We start from the raw sequence: 14,076 nt of genomic DNA, 5'->3' as shown, positions 1-14,076 counted from the left end.
GAATTGCGTTATGTACAGAATATGCGGTATTCACACCTAGTTTTTCATTGCATGTTGGTGAGTGGCTCAAACTGAGTCTTTTGTGGTGGTGATCTGTGCTGGCTTGGCAGAGGTCTGTCAACAGACCAAGGACTGTCTAATTTCTACGTCTCAAAACTTGTAGTTAGTAGCCACTATTATAAGGGAAGCTGTCTTCAGCGTGTTATAAAATGTCATTCTCCTGCCAGGTGGAGGCCAAGGACTTTGGTGCGGAGGGCAAGGTGTCCCTGGACGAGCTGTGTAAGAAGAGCGTGGAGCAAGGCGTCCAGACGGGCAGGCTGAGCCAGCTGCTCCTCAACAGGGCCACCGTGCTGGCCAGCTCCTTCGACTCGGCCTGGAAGAAGCTGGACCTGCTGCGCAGGCTGGAGGTCAGCATCGAGGCCTGCAAGGTCAGCCTGCAGCGCCTGCAGCTGCACAACGCCATGTTCCAGGTCAGTGCGGCTAGAAGAGCCCATCTTTTTTGCCTTTGTATGTTGCATTGCAGAATAACTCGTGAGTTTGTGAATGTAATGTTAAGGTCCTGGATTTCTGAAAGTTTGGAGTTGATGTTGATATTGTACATTTTTCTATGCAAAGTGCAAAAAAATAGAAGAAAAAAGCCCCTAGTCAGGTATTTCTGACTAATTCTTATGTGCAGGAAGAATGCCTTTTGTTTATGTAGTGTGTTTTTGATTGAAAGCTTTTGTAAGCCCCAACTGACTTTTTTTGTCCTGTTTTTCTGTCTGTGTTCCAGTGGCAGCATGAGGATGTGTTGGGCACTCGTAGCCAGCCCATGACGGTCACCCCCCCTCCCCGCTCCATCATCCTCAGCAACATGAAGAAGAAGCTCTACAAGCTCAGCCAGGACGAGGCGGCCATCGTCGCCGTGCAGGTCCGTTGTGCTATACGTAGATTTATGAAAGAACTTGTTTGGATTTCGTTTGTGTGGTTTTGAATAATGGTTGTTGTAGACTGTGCGTGTGTGACCCTTAAAACTTTTTTTTTTCAGCTTGTGCAGTGTGCATTTTCCTGTAAAATAGGCCTGCTGAAACATGATATCCATTTTCTCGCCTTGTGTGCTGTAAAATGTAATTGCTTAACGGTAGTAGTCTTAAAGCACAGAATGCAAAACTATCTTCACTGGTTGGTTCTGTTGCTATAAAAGGGTAATGTAGAAAACACCCCAAAATCCTCATCTGCATTTGTTTGTTGTGTGCTTGTGTTGCCTTGCAGGAGAAGCTGGCGGCACTAGAGGGCAGCATCGAGCAGCGTCTGAAGTGGGCGGGCGGCGCCAACCCAGCCCTGGCGCCCGTGCTGCAGGACTTCGAGGTGACCATCGGAGACCGGCGCACCCTGGTGGTGAAGGAGAGCCAGCGCAGCAGCCAGGTGACCTTCCTGTGCAGCACCATCCTGAACTTCGAGGGCCTGCGCACGCGCACCCCAGAGGCCCTCAGCATGGACGCGGCCCTCTTCGAGCTGCTCAAGCGCTGCCAGGCCACCTGCACCTACGCTGCCCAGTTCAGCTCCTCCGTCTCACCGCTGGAGCTGCAGCTGCTGCACAGGCTGGTACGTCACGTCACACCGTTTGGTCTAACAGTGCAGAGCTGAATTAAGATGGTCTGGGGCGCCTAGGCTACAGATTGCTCTGCGGCCCCCCTGGACATATACGAGCTACTTTCGGAGAGGAGTATTAATGAGATTCAAATATGTACACAGCACGGCAAACTAATTTTTCAATATTGCATCATCTTATCACAATTCCCCTTTTTTTCCCACTTTTGGTCAGTCAATCTGGCAAGTGGCCCTCTGGCAAGTGGGAACCCTAGACTGTAGCGATATTAAGCCTATGCGTTAATCCGGCCCTGTCTATAGTGCAGAGCTGTCAACATTTCTGGTGTATGTTTTGAACGCCAGCTGACTGAGATGCCACAGTCACATTTTGTTTTTTTGGCATTCACTTTGAATGCCACCACTACCTATGAAATGACCGCACAAACTCGTCAGTCTACATCGTTCAAAACTACTTGCCATTAAATCAACCTGAACATAATGTTTTCAAAATCATTTCAGTGCCAGCATTTCTATGCAGGGTGTCCGCGGAGTCTAAAAAAGTCTAAAAAAGTCTAAAATTACACATTATCCATTTTAGGCCTAAAAAAGTCTAAAATATAGGGATTTTTTGCACTTTAGTCTAAAATTGAGTTTGAGTAATTTAAGACCTACGTTTCAATGCAAAATATCGACAAAGGATTAATGTTTATTTGTTCTGTTTTGCTTTGTTTTTACGTCCTTTTCCACACCGCTTTTTTTCCTGGTATTGTGGCAGTTATGGTCTGTGTAGTTCTACATGACATGTTGCTGTTTGCAACTTACAATAATACAACTACAGATGTGATACGGAAATGTACTGTAGCTCCTCCTCCCCTTCCACCGCGCAGTCTGACCAAGATTCTCTATTCTGACTACTAGCCCATGTTAGTGGTGTTATATCTAGACATTGTTTATATCTAGACGACGTTGTAAAACTATATTGGCGTTGCGGTGGCCATACATTAGATAACTAGGCTACTTGACTGTCTTAAAGACCTGGAAGAAGTTAACTAATGAGGGAAGTCAGTCACCACCTCATTGAAAAAGAACGGATTTCTATTTGGAAGGAAAGGTGTCGATTTAAAACAGAAGACAAATGTGACAGTGCAAGCCAAGGGAATATGCCAGCACCAGTGTGAATCGTTGCAGGTAAGAAGTGATTTTTAGGTATTGCGGTGGTGATGGAATAGTCAGGTGTTGGCCGTGGCTTAGCAGTCTAGCGTAGTCGTTAGCCTCAAAGTTGGCGAAGCTTGATTGTGTCTGTGCGAGCGAAAGAGAGTAGCGACGGTGTGTGTGGCTAATCTGAAATTATGAGCGAGTTAACAGTCGAATTCCCATGGAAGTGCCTTTGTTGTAGGCCCATTCTGTTTGATGCCTTGGTATCGTACTGGTTCTGTGGTAGCAATTTGCAAACTGGTGGGCATTTGAGCTGTTACGGTCATGTCCACGCACAAATGTTTCGTGTGTGCTGTCACATGCACTTCTCATTAGCTCTAGGTCCGTCAATGTTTTGAAAGACCTCAGGAGTCAAAGCACATGAAACGATATTGTGCAATGGATAAGATAGGCCTATATGCTATGTCGATGGATGATTTAGCTGTTATAACCCCGTTTTGCGTTCACGTTATGCTGCTTAAAATATGTTAAGCCTACGCTACGTCTAGATCAAACGAGCGCTAGATTTTGAATACCGTAGCCAGCTGCGCATTACACAGACTCTCATGCCATGGCAGAATCTTTCTCATGTCACGCTCTCTTGAGCTGCCATGCAGGTTACACTCTAGCTTGCGTGAGACCTCTGCTACAACCCCCCTAAAACGAAAGAGGCATGACTCTTTGGATTGAGTGACAAGGGCTGAGTTGGTCAAAATTTCGAACTATGTTGTTATTAGTATTAACTGCCATAAGACGTTCTCTTGGACACCTCCAATAGATGAAACAAATAAACGTCATTTTATGGCAGCAGTGGTGTTAGCTCATGTTCTGTTCTTCTATCTTGGTTAGGTCCTCTTGCTTGCACATATGGCATTCTTATTCGCATTTAAAAACCTCAGTCAGTGCAATGTAAAGACAATTGCTGGCTTTGATCACTTGAAATTGTGAAAGCGAACCTTCTCACTGGTCATTTATGATCAGATCTCTTTATGCTTATAATATTCACTATTGCATTCATTCAGATGCACGTGTGTGTGTGTGTGTGTGTGTGTGTGTGTGTGTGTGTGTGTGTGTGTGTGTGTGTGTGTGTGTGTGTGTGTGTGTGTGTGTGTGTGTGTGTGTGTGTGTGTGTGTGTGTGTGTGTGTGTGTGTGTGTGTGTGTGTGTTGACCACAATTGACCACAATCTGGCTTTATGTCATTTTTTAATACTCCGCGAAGGTCTAAAATTTTGCCCATGATGGTCTAAAAAAGGTCTAAAAAAGTCTAAAATTTCACTTGTTAAAACCTGCAGACACCCTGTCTATCTTTCTATCAGCTATTTCATTTCATATGGGGACCATTTTCTTTTGTATAGGAAGCCTAGAAAACAAACCTTTGTGTCTTTGCATTCAAGCCAATGATTTCCCCTCAGACTTCTCAAATGTAATAAAGGATGGATGTTTTTCTTCAGTATTCGGTATATGGTGCATATGTTGTATTTTGTGCAGCATGTGACCACAGCAGTGTGTACATTATGACAATCATAGTGTTTGCGCTGTAGGTCTGCTTTGCCCTGAGGCTACAACAGCCATGGTCATGGTTACAGAGTAGTTTGAAGAGTGAAGAGAGTGCATGTCAGCACCAGAGTGCACAAACAATTGACTAAAAGTACCCAAGCATTGTGTTGCATTCTAGAAGGCACCGGCTTAGGCTGAAATTCCCTTCTACCAGATTTCCGCGTTCTCTTCCTGTACCTGCTGTGGCTGTGTGGCTATCACGCCTTTGGGTCCGTCAGCATCCATCAGCTTCACTCTCGTTGGAATTCATTTTCATTTGAGCTCTGACTTGGCAGAAAGTATTTTCGTTTTTGCTACCTGTTGTTCTAACACAAATAGCTGAAATTCTCATTAGCATCAAGATGGTTTCCATTGCCCTTGTTGTTCTCGTTTTTCTTGTCATCTCCTACATAGGACTGTCTGCATATATCAAGTATTAAATGTGTTTTCCCCTTTGGCTGTTTTTTGTTCCTGATGTTCCTGTTCCTCTTGTGGAATCTGACCCCCTCTGGTTTCCTCTCTGCAGAGCTCGTCCCTGGAGCTGTCCATAGGCAGTTCTGATTGGCTGGCGTTCGCCCAGAAGCAGCTGGCTCAGGACCTGTCCAATGAGAGGGCCGTACAGGAGGAGCGCGATCAGCAATTGGACGTCGTCACGGAGACGCTGCAGCTGCTGGTGGACACCATCAAGGGCATCCTGTCCAATCACAACCGGCAGCTGGCTGATGTCAAGCACCTGCTGCGTGCCATGGCAAAGGTAGAATAGAGATACTTCATTAGGTGCTCATTTCACGTATGCACAATGTGACTCCAAATAAACATTCCATTGTGAGAGGTGCGCATTGATATTGTTTAAACCATAATTTTCATAGGAGATTTCCAAGACTCAGTTTACGTGTAAACGAGAGGCCAAAACTGATGTGTTTTCATAAATATCCACACACCGTAAGTGCAAACTGTAGGAAATTAAGGGCAGAGTTGAAGATTCGAGTTTAAGAATGAAACTTTACAGATTTAGAGCTTTAGAGATTGAACTTGGTCATAATTCCAAAGGGTATATTTGGCGCAAAACATCACCCCAATAACGCCATACCTAACGTAAAGTATGGTGGTGGCAGCATTGTTATTTTGTGCTGTTTTTCTTCAGCTGTAACTGGGGCCTTCATTAGGGAGGAGGGAATTATGAAAATTTCCACAGGGGCCGTGGTAGTGGCACAAAACCTTCGCCCCCCTGGTAGAAAGGTGAAGATGCAGAGGAACTAATCTTTCAGAACGACAATTTCTCCAAGCACACGCTTATATTAATAATTGCAACCATATTAATTGAAGTTTTGTTATTTTCTATTGTTTCCCTTTAAAGCTTTATGCTTGTTTCTCAATTGCATTATAAAGGTTAATAGTTTAGATAGAAGCTGGAAAAAGCTGTAAATGTATTTGTCTTTCTGTCATTTTTTACATCACAAAAACCTGACATTTAAAGAGGGTTGTGTAGACTTTTTGAAGCCTCTGTACTTGCTTGCTTGCCGTCATCATACAGGGGTTAGATAGGCAGCAGGGCTCTCGGTAATGTTTTCCACATTTTTACACATGTTTGACTCTACCGTGACCTCAACATGCAGAGATTGACCCGCGTGCATAAAATATACCTGCGCACGAATATTTTGCAGCAAGCATGTACCGGGTGAACATGGTTTACTGCTTAGATTACACTTTTTTTTTTACATGTAAATCCACATATGTACCTCTCACATAGTCAGTCACAAAAAATGCATGTACCCTTTTAAGTAAGTTGATGAAATGGCCTTTATTTTTGTTTACTAAAGTGACAGCCTCCAGCCAACAGAACCTGATTATGGCTTCATTTCCTGTAAGTGTCAATGAATGGAAGCTTGCTCACTGTGAGAGTCTTTGTTGGAGCTCTGTAGCAGTGTACTATAGCACTCTTTGGGAAACCATGGACATGGAAGTGTTTTCTAACACATCATTGCTAGGAAGTTAGAAGTGCTATTGGCCAACTTACTAACCATCATTAACAAAGTTGATGAATGGTTTTGGGAAATGCTTTGAAAAAAATGCTAAAATCTCTCTCTCTCTCTCTCTCTCTCTCTCTCTCTCTCTCTCTCTCTCTCTCTCTCTCTCTCTCTCTCTCTCTCTCTCTCTCTCTCTCTCTCTCTCTCTCTCTGGTGTCTGCTTGTCAAGGATGAGGAGAACGCGCTGGCGGAGGGAGAGGAGGTGGTGTACGAGGGCAGCGTGAGGCAGTTCCTGTCGGAGTACAAGGCGTGGCAGGACAACCTGCAGATTGTGCTGTTCACGGTGGTGCAGGCCATGGGCCAGCCGCGCAGCCCCGAGCAGGCCGACCTCCTGCAGGAGATCCCCGCCACCCTCAAGGAGCTCAAAGTGCAGAGCCAGAGGTGGGGGACCATGTTTGCTTTCTTGAACTCAGGGATATCAAATGCTACTTTTACATGATGTTTTTAATTCAGAATTAAATAGTTAAGTCGAATTTACTTTAATCTTTCATTTAATTCCGAATTGTTAGTGTTTACAGTGATGTTTTCAGCGCGGAATTAAGCTTTATTCAGAATTAAAGTAAGTTAATTCTGAATTAAATGTCTCATGTAAACATAGCCAATCTGAAATTCACAAGGGGGTCAAAATCTAAATTTAGGATGAACTCGCAGGCTGGACTCTTGGAATATTGAGAAGGCGGATAAAATACTTGCACTTAAATACTCACAGGCAAATTTTTGAACGAATTTCGAAAGAAAATATTGCCATTTAGGAGGAAATGTTGTCGGTAGTTTATAGAATTAAATGACTGTTTTACTGAATCCCATACCTATCCATAAAAAAATCAGAAAACTGAAAATTTCGACGTGGTCTCTCAATATTTGCCGCAGCTGTATATGGTAGTTCAAATGCGCCTGCACATATTCTGTTGTAAATGAGTGGGGGATGTTACACGGGTCTGGACTCAGTCATATTCCTGTGCCATACCAAATGTGATGTTCTAGTCATGGTACTGTATATTAATGATGTGCGTGGGCCAATTGTACGGTACACCAAATAAAATTACATCATGGGCCAGATTTGGCCCCTGGGCCTGAGTTTGAAATTCCTGTCTTAACCCATGTCCTCTTACTGCGAAATAACATCCTGCTCTGAAAAATATTGTGACCTTTTTCCTTTTCCTTTATGTTTGGTCTAACTGCTTTACTGTTTTGACAGCACAGCTCATGCAATCATGCTGCCCTTTTATGTGTGTTGAACAAATATTAAACAGTAAAAGTATTGCAGGTCACTTATACACATCCACATTGAAGGCCACTGTTTTTTTTTCCCCCAGTAACCTAGCTCGTCTAGTTTATTGTCTTACTGCAGGATGAATACATTTGTTTTTCTCTCTGTATCAGGTCATTTTGAGGTTCTGTTTTTAAATTGTGGTGTTTTCTTAGGTTCGTTTTTTAATTCTTGTGTTTTCTATGATGTAGCATTTACAATGGGCTGGTGGGATTCGCCTCTCCTCTGGTGACTGATCGAAGTGACTGTGCAAGCCCTACCTCCAACGCTCAGACCAGCTTTGCCGCAGGTTGGTTGCTCCGGCAGTCTATTTGTTTCTGGATTTGAGGTGACAAGGAAATATCTGTATTGCAAACATTAAAAGGCACATGCAGTACTATCTATGATGCGTCACACCTCTTACATCTTGCATATGAGTTGTTGCCTTCAGGCAGGAGGTTCAGGCTGCCTTCATTCCAGACAGACGGAGCCCGTAGATCATTTATGCCCACTAGTGCATCCCTGTTAAATAAGGACCCAACTGTAAAATTGTACCTTAATCACCCATTACACCTGGACTTTGAATAACTGCACTTTACCATTGTACTCCATTTGAAAATATGAGGGGGTCTTGTCTTTTCCTACGTCATCCTGTCTTTTTGTCCTGGGAGGTGTTTTTGTCTTTTTGTATCTGCGGAGACAATAAATGATCTATCTATCAAATACATGCACAGTACAATATGAACGCACAGTACTTTGTGTCGCTTTGAGCTGAACTTGGCCATCACTCTATTCCCACAGCAGTGCGTTGCAGTGGCGTTAAGACCCAGACGGACGGAATGTCTCAGAACGCTCGGAAGGCGCTCCCCCGACACCTGGGCACCCCCGCCGACACGCCACCTAGCACCCTCATGATCACCAGCAAGGGCCTTGCCCCCAGCCCCAAGAGAGCTGTACGGGACCCCAAGACTGGCAAAGGTGAGGGGTGGAGGATGGACTGGGGATGGGTAGGTGGGTGTATGTGGATTCCAAAGATGGTACCAAGTCTCAAGTCCTTCCAATCAAGTCCGAGTCAAGTCACAAGTTAAGAAGCATTTGACCAAGTCCAAGTTGAACCCAAGTCAGGTCCTAGACCAAGTCTCATTTTTCCCCCAAGTCCTTAAAGTGGAATTCACCTCTGGGCAATGTGTGCTGTTATCACATGTATTTTATCCTCATTTTGCATTTTACATGAGAAAAATAAAGTAATTTGCATTATTTCGTTTAATTTAATACAATTATGTGCTGAACCGCGATTGCCAAAGCTATTTTAACGTACTCAGTTAACCAGAATTCTCTGCGGGAAACTAAGTAATCGTTGCCAGGTTAACGCGTCACCGAATTCGAAGGAATCTTGCGCTCTGGCTGCTCAGTGCTCGCTGCCAGCAGTCGTGGCTGGTTTTAGGACAAATGTAGGCTGATATCCGAGACATATTGATGTTGTTAATGTAGACTGTTGAAAAACATAACAATCATACATTTTCCTCCCTGGGTCTCATTGCGCAAACTATAGCTACTTAACAGCTAATAAAAAGCGAATGGAAAATCAAACTGTTGAGAGCAGCTCGTGTCGCAACTGTCGCTGTCCTCAGATTAGTGCTGAAACGGAAAATGAGAAGGTAGGCTAACCTAACCTTACATTTAGCCTATTTTTGAAAATAAATAAATAAATGTAATCCTCATTCAAGAAGGAAGTAGCCTGTCTATCTCTGCTCATGTTCTATCTGTTTAATCACATGAAATCCAAAGGCGAGGCGACCAACTTTATCAAAGAGCGCACGCTTTCTCACCCGCTCTCTCTCGTGCTCGTCTTTGACCAAAAGCCGTTTCATCCGGACCTCTGCTGTTGGTCCCTAAGAAATATGCCTACAAGCCAGAAGGAGTTGATTAATTATAGGCCTAAATAAAACAAATGCGCTGGCTGCCTTTTAAAAATGGTCTTCATCCCATTCATTGACTCTAATGCATGTGCAACATAAAGGAAAATAGCCCCCTCGGTAAGTTGCACCGTGCACACGCATTTCTGGGCATTCAGCTGTTCAGGTTATGCTTTCTGTTTTTAGAAGTTGAGAAATGACTTGCGTGAAACATAGCTTACAAACCCACATAGGCCTAAATAGCGCATCGGGAAGGACACCCCACCGTCTCCATCTCGCCAGTTTGAGGGAGGTGTTGGGTTAGACCTGCATTTTGAAGATGTAGGCTATCGTCGCTTACTTTGGTCAAGTGTTTAATTTGATTTGTCCGTTCGCGTCTCAACTGTCCCTCGAGAGGAATTCTGTGTTTATAATGTATGCAAAATAGGCGGCCCTGACTGCCTGGGGAGTGAGCTGAAATCTACAATGACTTGACAGTAGCCTAGATTTCAGTAGTCTGCCTGGGTGTGCCTTGTTCTTGCTCGTGTTGTTTAAATGCAATCAAGTCCAAGTGCAGTAATGATAGCCAGCGCATGCATTTATGGCTACCTTGTTTGCAACCTGCGTAAGAGGAGCACGAACATCGCCAGCAGTGCAAGGAGGACGCCTCGTTTGAGGATAGAAATGGTCGCAGCCTCCTTCAGCAATCCATCAAATAACTTTGAATAATCTTAAAATAAAGCCAAGATTCAGTTAAAGACAACTTCACTGTCGTGCGCCTATTGTTTAGCCCATTAGGACTCTGAGTGTCCGTGGCCGCTGCACCGTGATCCGGTCCGGACCTCAAATAATTCAGCAAGCTTTTAAAACAATATATGAATAGCATATTAAAATTAATAACCAAGCAAAACAAAAACAAAAAACGGTAGGCAAGGCCTACCACGTGTTATTACAACTTGCAGGCCTAATAGGCTACACCTGGCAGGCGTAGACATCATGGACTGGTGTGCTCCGATAGCCTATCATACTGTAGGTGATTTGTAATGACAATGAGCGCATATTAACAATGCGGACAAAACTTTTTTTTTAAGCAGTTAGATTGAATGCACCAAGGCTTTTACCACTGTGCAGTAACCTATAGGCCTACTTGAAGTAGGCCTATTATTTCGAGGATGGAGATATTTACATTGTCCGGATGTGTTATCTGCCTGCCTGCTGTTCTGTTCCGTTCCATGCCGCCTGTCATGCCAAGGTGATTTGATGACGCGTCCAATCAAATCACCCAGCAACGTTCTAATGGCATTGCAGTCGTTATTTTTTCTTCCGGTGAATTGATGACGCTTCAAATCACCATTACTAAAAGTCCCCATGTATTCTATGCACAATTTTGACTAATACAACAATGAGAAGGCCTATTGGTCCTGGTTAAGGGCAAATCATTTAATTGTAATGTTTTCAATGTAATATTGTCATACTGAAATGCAGGAAATTGAATGTATGTAGACCTGACATGTCATTGCAAGCTAAAACTGTGAAGTCAAGTCTGGAGCCAATAGTCGTCAAGTCACAAGTAATTTCTAATAGTGTCAAGTCAAATCTCAAGCCAAGTCGAGTTGTGACTCAAGTCTGACTCAAGTAACAAATCCACATCTCTGCTGGATTCTACTCACCCAGTTCAAAGGGGGCAAGGTAGATAAGCAAGCCTATTATGAAACTTGAATGCGTTTCACCTTTCACCTAAAGGATGGTTCACCTTTGATGTGAAGGCTTCTTCTTTTCAATTCTGAAATGTCATTGAAAGGCTGCACTTGCCTTTGGAAAGGTTAAATACTTTCAAGACCCAAAAACATACTACAATTTTACATCCTGAACCTTTTAGACTGTGCACGCATATACGTGTATGTCTAGTTATGAATTGTCACCGGATATTGAAAGGTTTGAAACCTTTTGTGCCTTTTCTCCCTACAGCTGTGCAAGAGAGGAACTCGTACGCGGTTAGTGTATGGAAGAGAGTGAAGGCCAAACTGGAGGGGAGAGATGTTGACCCCAACCGGAGGATGAGTGTGACTGAACAGGTAAGAGCTGTAGTATTCATCCTTTCCATCATTGCCAGAACCCACAATTTTACACAGACATTACATTGTGACCCATTTTTTTGTCACGCTGTCAGGAATTGGTCAATTTATTATAAAAACTATGATAACTACGTATGCATTGATGGCGTACAGTATGATTTGCATCCACATTTGCATTTTATGCTAACATGTCTATCAACAGAAAGAAGTATTAACAATGATGGTCAGCTATTCATCAGTGCATCTTGTCTCAATTTTGGGACTGGCAATGAAAAGGGGATTTAACATGATTACGCCACAGCTCTACGACCCACCTGGGACCCTTACATGTCCCACTTTTGGGTCCCGACCCACCAGTTAAGAAACACTGTTCTAAACCACACAGGATGAATCCGTTGCTTTGCTTAGATTCTTGGGTTATTGTGAGTAGTCTCCTGGGGGTGAAAGACGGTAATTATGATGCCAAAAATCAGCTTTGGACAGTAGGGTAGACCTTAGGGCCCTGCTTTTCAATTGCTATCTTTCCTTACTTCTCTCTCTCTCTCTCGCTCTCTCTCGCTCTCTCTCGCTCTCTCGTTTCCTAGGTGGACTATGTCATCAAGGAGGCGACGCATGTGGACAACCTGGCCCAGCTGTACGAAGGGTGGACCGCCTGGGTGTGAACGAGGACTACAGATCACTTTGGTCCAGCGAGGAAAAATAAAAAAGAAGCGCACCAATGCACCAGAGTCCAAGGGGTCTGGGGCGTCCGAGCCACAGTGCACCATGCGGGGGAACACACGGGGAAGAGGGGTTATGGTGGGTATGGAGACCCTCCCATAGGGGGCGCCCTACATGAGGGGCACAACCCACCCCTCACCCTCAAGCCCTCCCGTAGCACCCTGCTCTGCTCTGCACAGCTCAGCTCAGCTCAGCTCAGCTGCACCGCGGCGATACAGCACCTCTACCACGACAAGGGCCTGCACCCACCCCACCCCTGCTGTGTCTCCTCCAGGGGGTCTGTGAGGAGTTCTCTGGGGACATGGTGGGAGGGAAAAGGGGGGCAATTGGTAAAGTATTGGGGGGAAGGGGGGGAACCACCCTGCTTGTGGTTACAGTGGCCATATTTGGAACTACCCTCCCACCCCCTCGCCCCCCTCCACCTGTAATCGACAACAAACAGAAAAACAAAAAAATAAAAATGAAACAAAAGTGGAGGACAAAACAACTACCAAATGTCAACTCATCAAAGCAAGAAAAAAAAACTACAAAAGGGGGTTTGCTACAGGGTATCTGCAGGAGGGGGGCAGATAGGATGGCTCAACTCCCTCGGCCTCATTCAGAGTCAGGTCCTGCTCGGGGTTAAGCTCGGCAGGTCTGCGGACTAGATTTATTGGAGGCCTTGGGCACGGGAACGGGCTGTTATTTCTTTTCGGGCCCTCTCCGGGCCTCTCCCCGGCCTCTTGGATTTGAGTCGTGCAGCAGTTTCCCAGCCCAGCGGCGATCGAGCATCGATGTGTCTACAAGCGGGAGAGAAGGCAGAGAGCAGTGCGTGAAAGGGGGGAAGTGGGAAATGCCGACCGGAACGACTCAAAACTCCAGAGGGCCTGAAATTCGTCTGGAAGAACAAGAGATTCATTCAAATCCTGACTGCTTTGTTTTTTGTTTTCCTTCTTCATGAACACTTATGACTCGCAAGCTTTTTTTGTTTGTTTTACTGAACACTTTCAATGTATCTCACGGTTTTTCGCTATTAAAGGCTGTTCCGAAGTCGAGGTGGAAATTGCAGAAAACATAATTAACCATCACTTATTTTTTGGATGTTGAAGCATAATGTTAGGTAATGCTTCAAATTTAAGAAAATTATCTACTTGTCTGCTTTTCAATTTATTCTGGGTGAGAGTATATTAAAGGGGACTGTTGAGGGATGTTTAAGGCTAAAGAATATGATGAAATGTGTATAAAACTGTGCTTGAGACTTCTAATTTCTTAATAATATGCATCTGTAGTACGTATTTGTTGTGTGTAGTGGCAAGAACTCTCCCTGTCCTTTCTTTGCATTTGATTAAAGGAAGACCAGTTGGTCATGTCAACAGACCTGTCTTCCTGGATGCAGCATTTCCTGTTTTTATTGATCCTTACTTAGTTTTACATTTTTAGTGGGAGAAACAAGTAAACATAGTGATGTGTGGTGGTCGTGATAATTTTTGATTCTTAGAAGATTTTATTCAGCTTTTGTTTGCCAAATAAATATTAATCTAAATGCAAATTGTGTATATTTTCCATCATTTACTACGGTTGTGGTGCCCAACCTTTTTTTAACCGAGATCTACTTTTGAAATTGATGGTCTGCCGTGATCTACGAAGTCAAATTTAAGGATGTCAGTATGAAAATTTAAGATCACCATTTATTAATCACCATTATTATGAACAAAATGTTTTTAGGCTACTATGGCCGTATCTTTTCAGTGTGTTTTCAAAGTCTGCTGAATAGCCTATGTTTACAAAGCAATGCAGCACTGATAGTATGCAGAGATAATTTCAGTCCTAC

General features: G+C 44.0%; 1 protein-coding gene across 5 annotated transcripts in view; it reads left to right on the top strand.

Moving 5' to 3' along the window:
* Window positions 1-13,794, top strand: part of smg1 (SMG1 nonsense mediated mRNA decay associated PI3K related kinase) — a 63,544-nt gene extending 49,750 nt beyond the window's left edge. For all 5 annotated transcript variants that reach the window (XM_063221617.1, XM_063221600.1, XM_063221590.1 and 2 more), the window contains exons 55-63: window positions 228-470; window positions 773-910; window positions 1,252-1,584; window positions 4,827-5,054; window positions 6,497-6,708; window positions 7,789-7,886; window positions 8,378-8,554; window positions 11,440-11,546; window positions 12,131-13,794. In XM_063221617.1, the coding sequence (XP_063077687.1) occupies window positions 228-470; window positions 773-910; window positions 1,252-1,584; window positions 4,827-5,054; window positions 6,497-6,708; window positions 7,789-7,886; window positions 8,378-8,554; window positions 11,440-11,546; window positions 12,131-12,208 (1,614 nt within the window). In that variant the 3' untranslated portion in view covers window positions 12,209-13,794. The remainder of the gene's footprint in view (window positions 1-227; window positions 471-772; window positions 911-1,251; window positions 1,585-4,826; window positions 5,055-6,496; window positions 6,709-7,788; window positions 7,887-8,377; window positions 8,555-11,439; window positions 11,547-12,130) is intronic.
* The last annotated feature ends 282 nt before the right edge of the window (window positions 13,795-14,076 follow it).

This window comes from Engraulis encrasicolus, chromosome 2, assembly GCF_034702125.1.
Source record: "Engraulis encrasicolus isolate BLACKSEA-1 chromosome 2, IST_EnEncr_1.0, whole genome shotgun sequence".
Lineage (NCBI taxonomy): Eukaryota > Metazoa > Chordata > Actinopteri > Clupeiformes > Engraulidae > Engraulis > Engraulis encrasicolus.
This window is presented reverse-complemented; position numbering and strand designations above follow the sequence as displayed.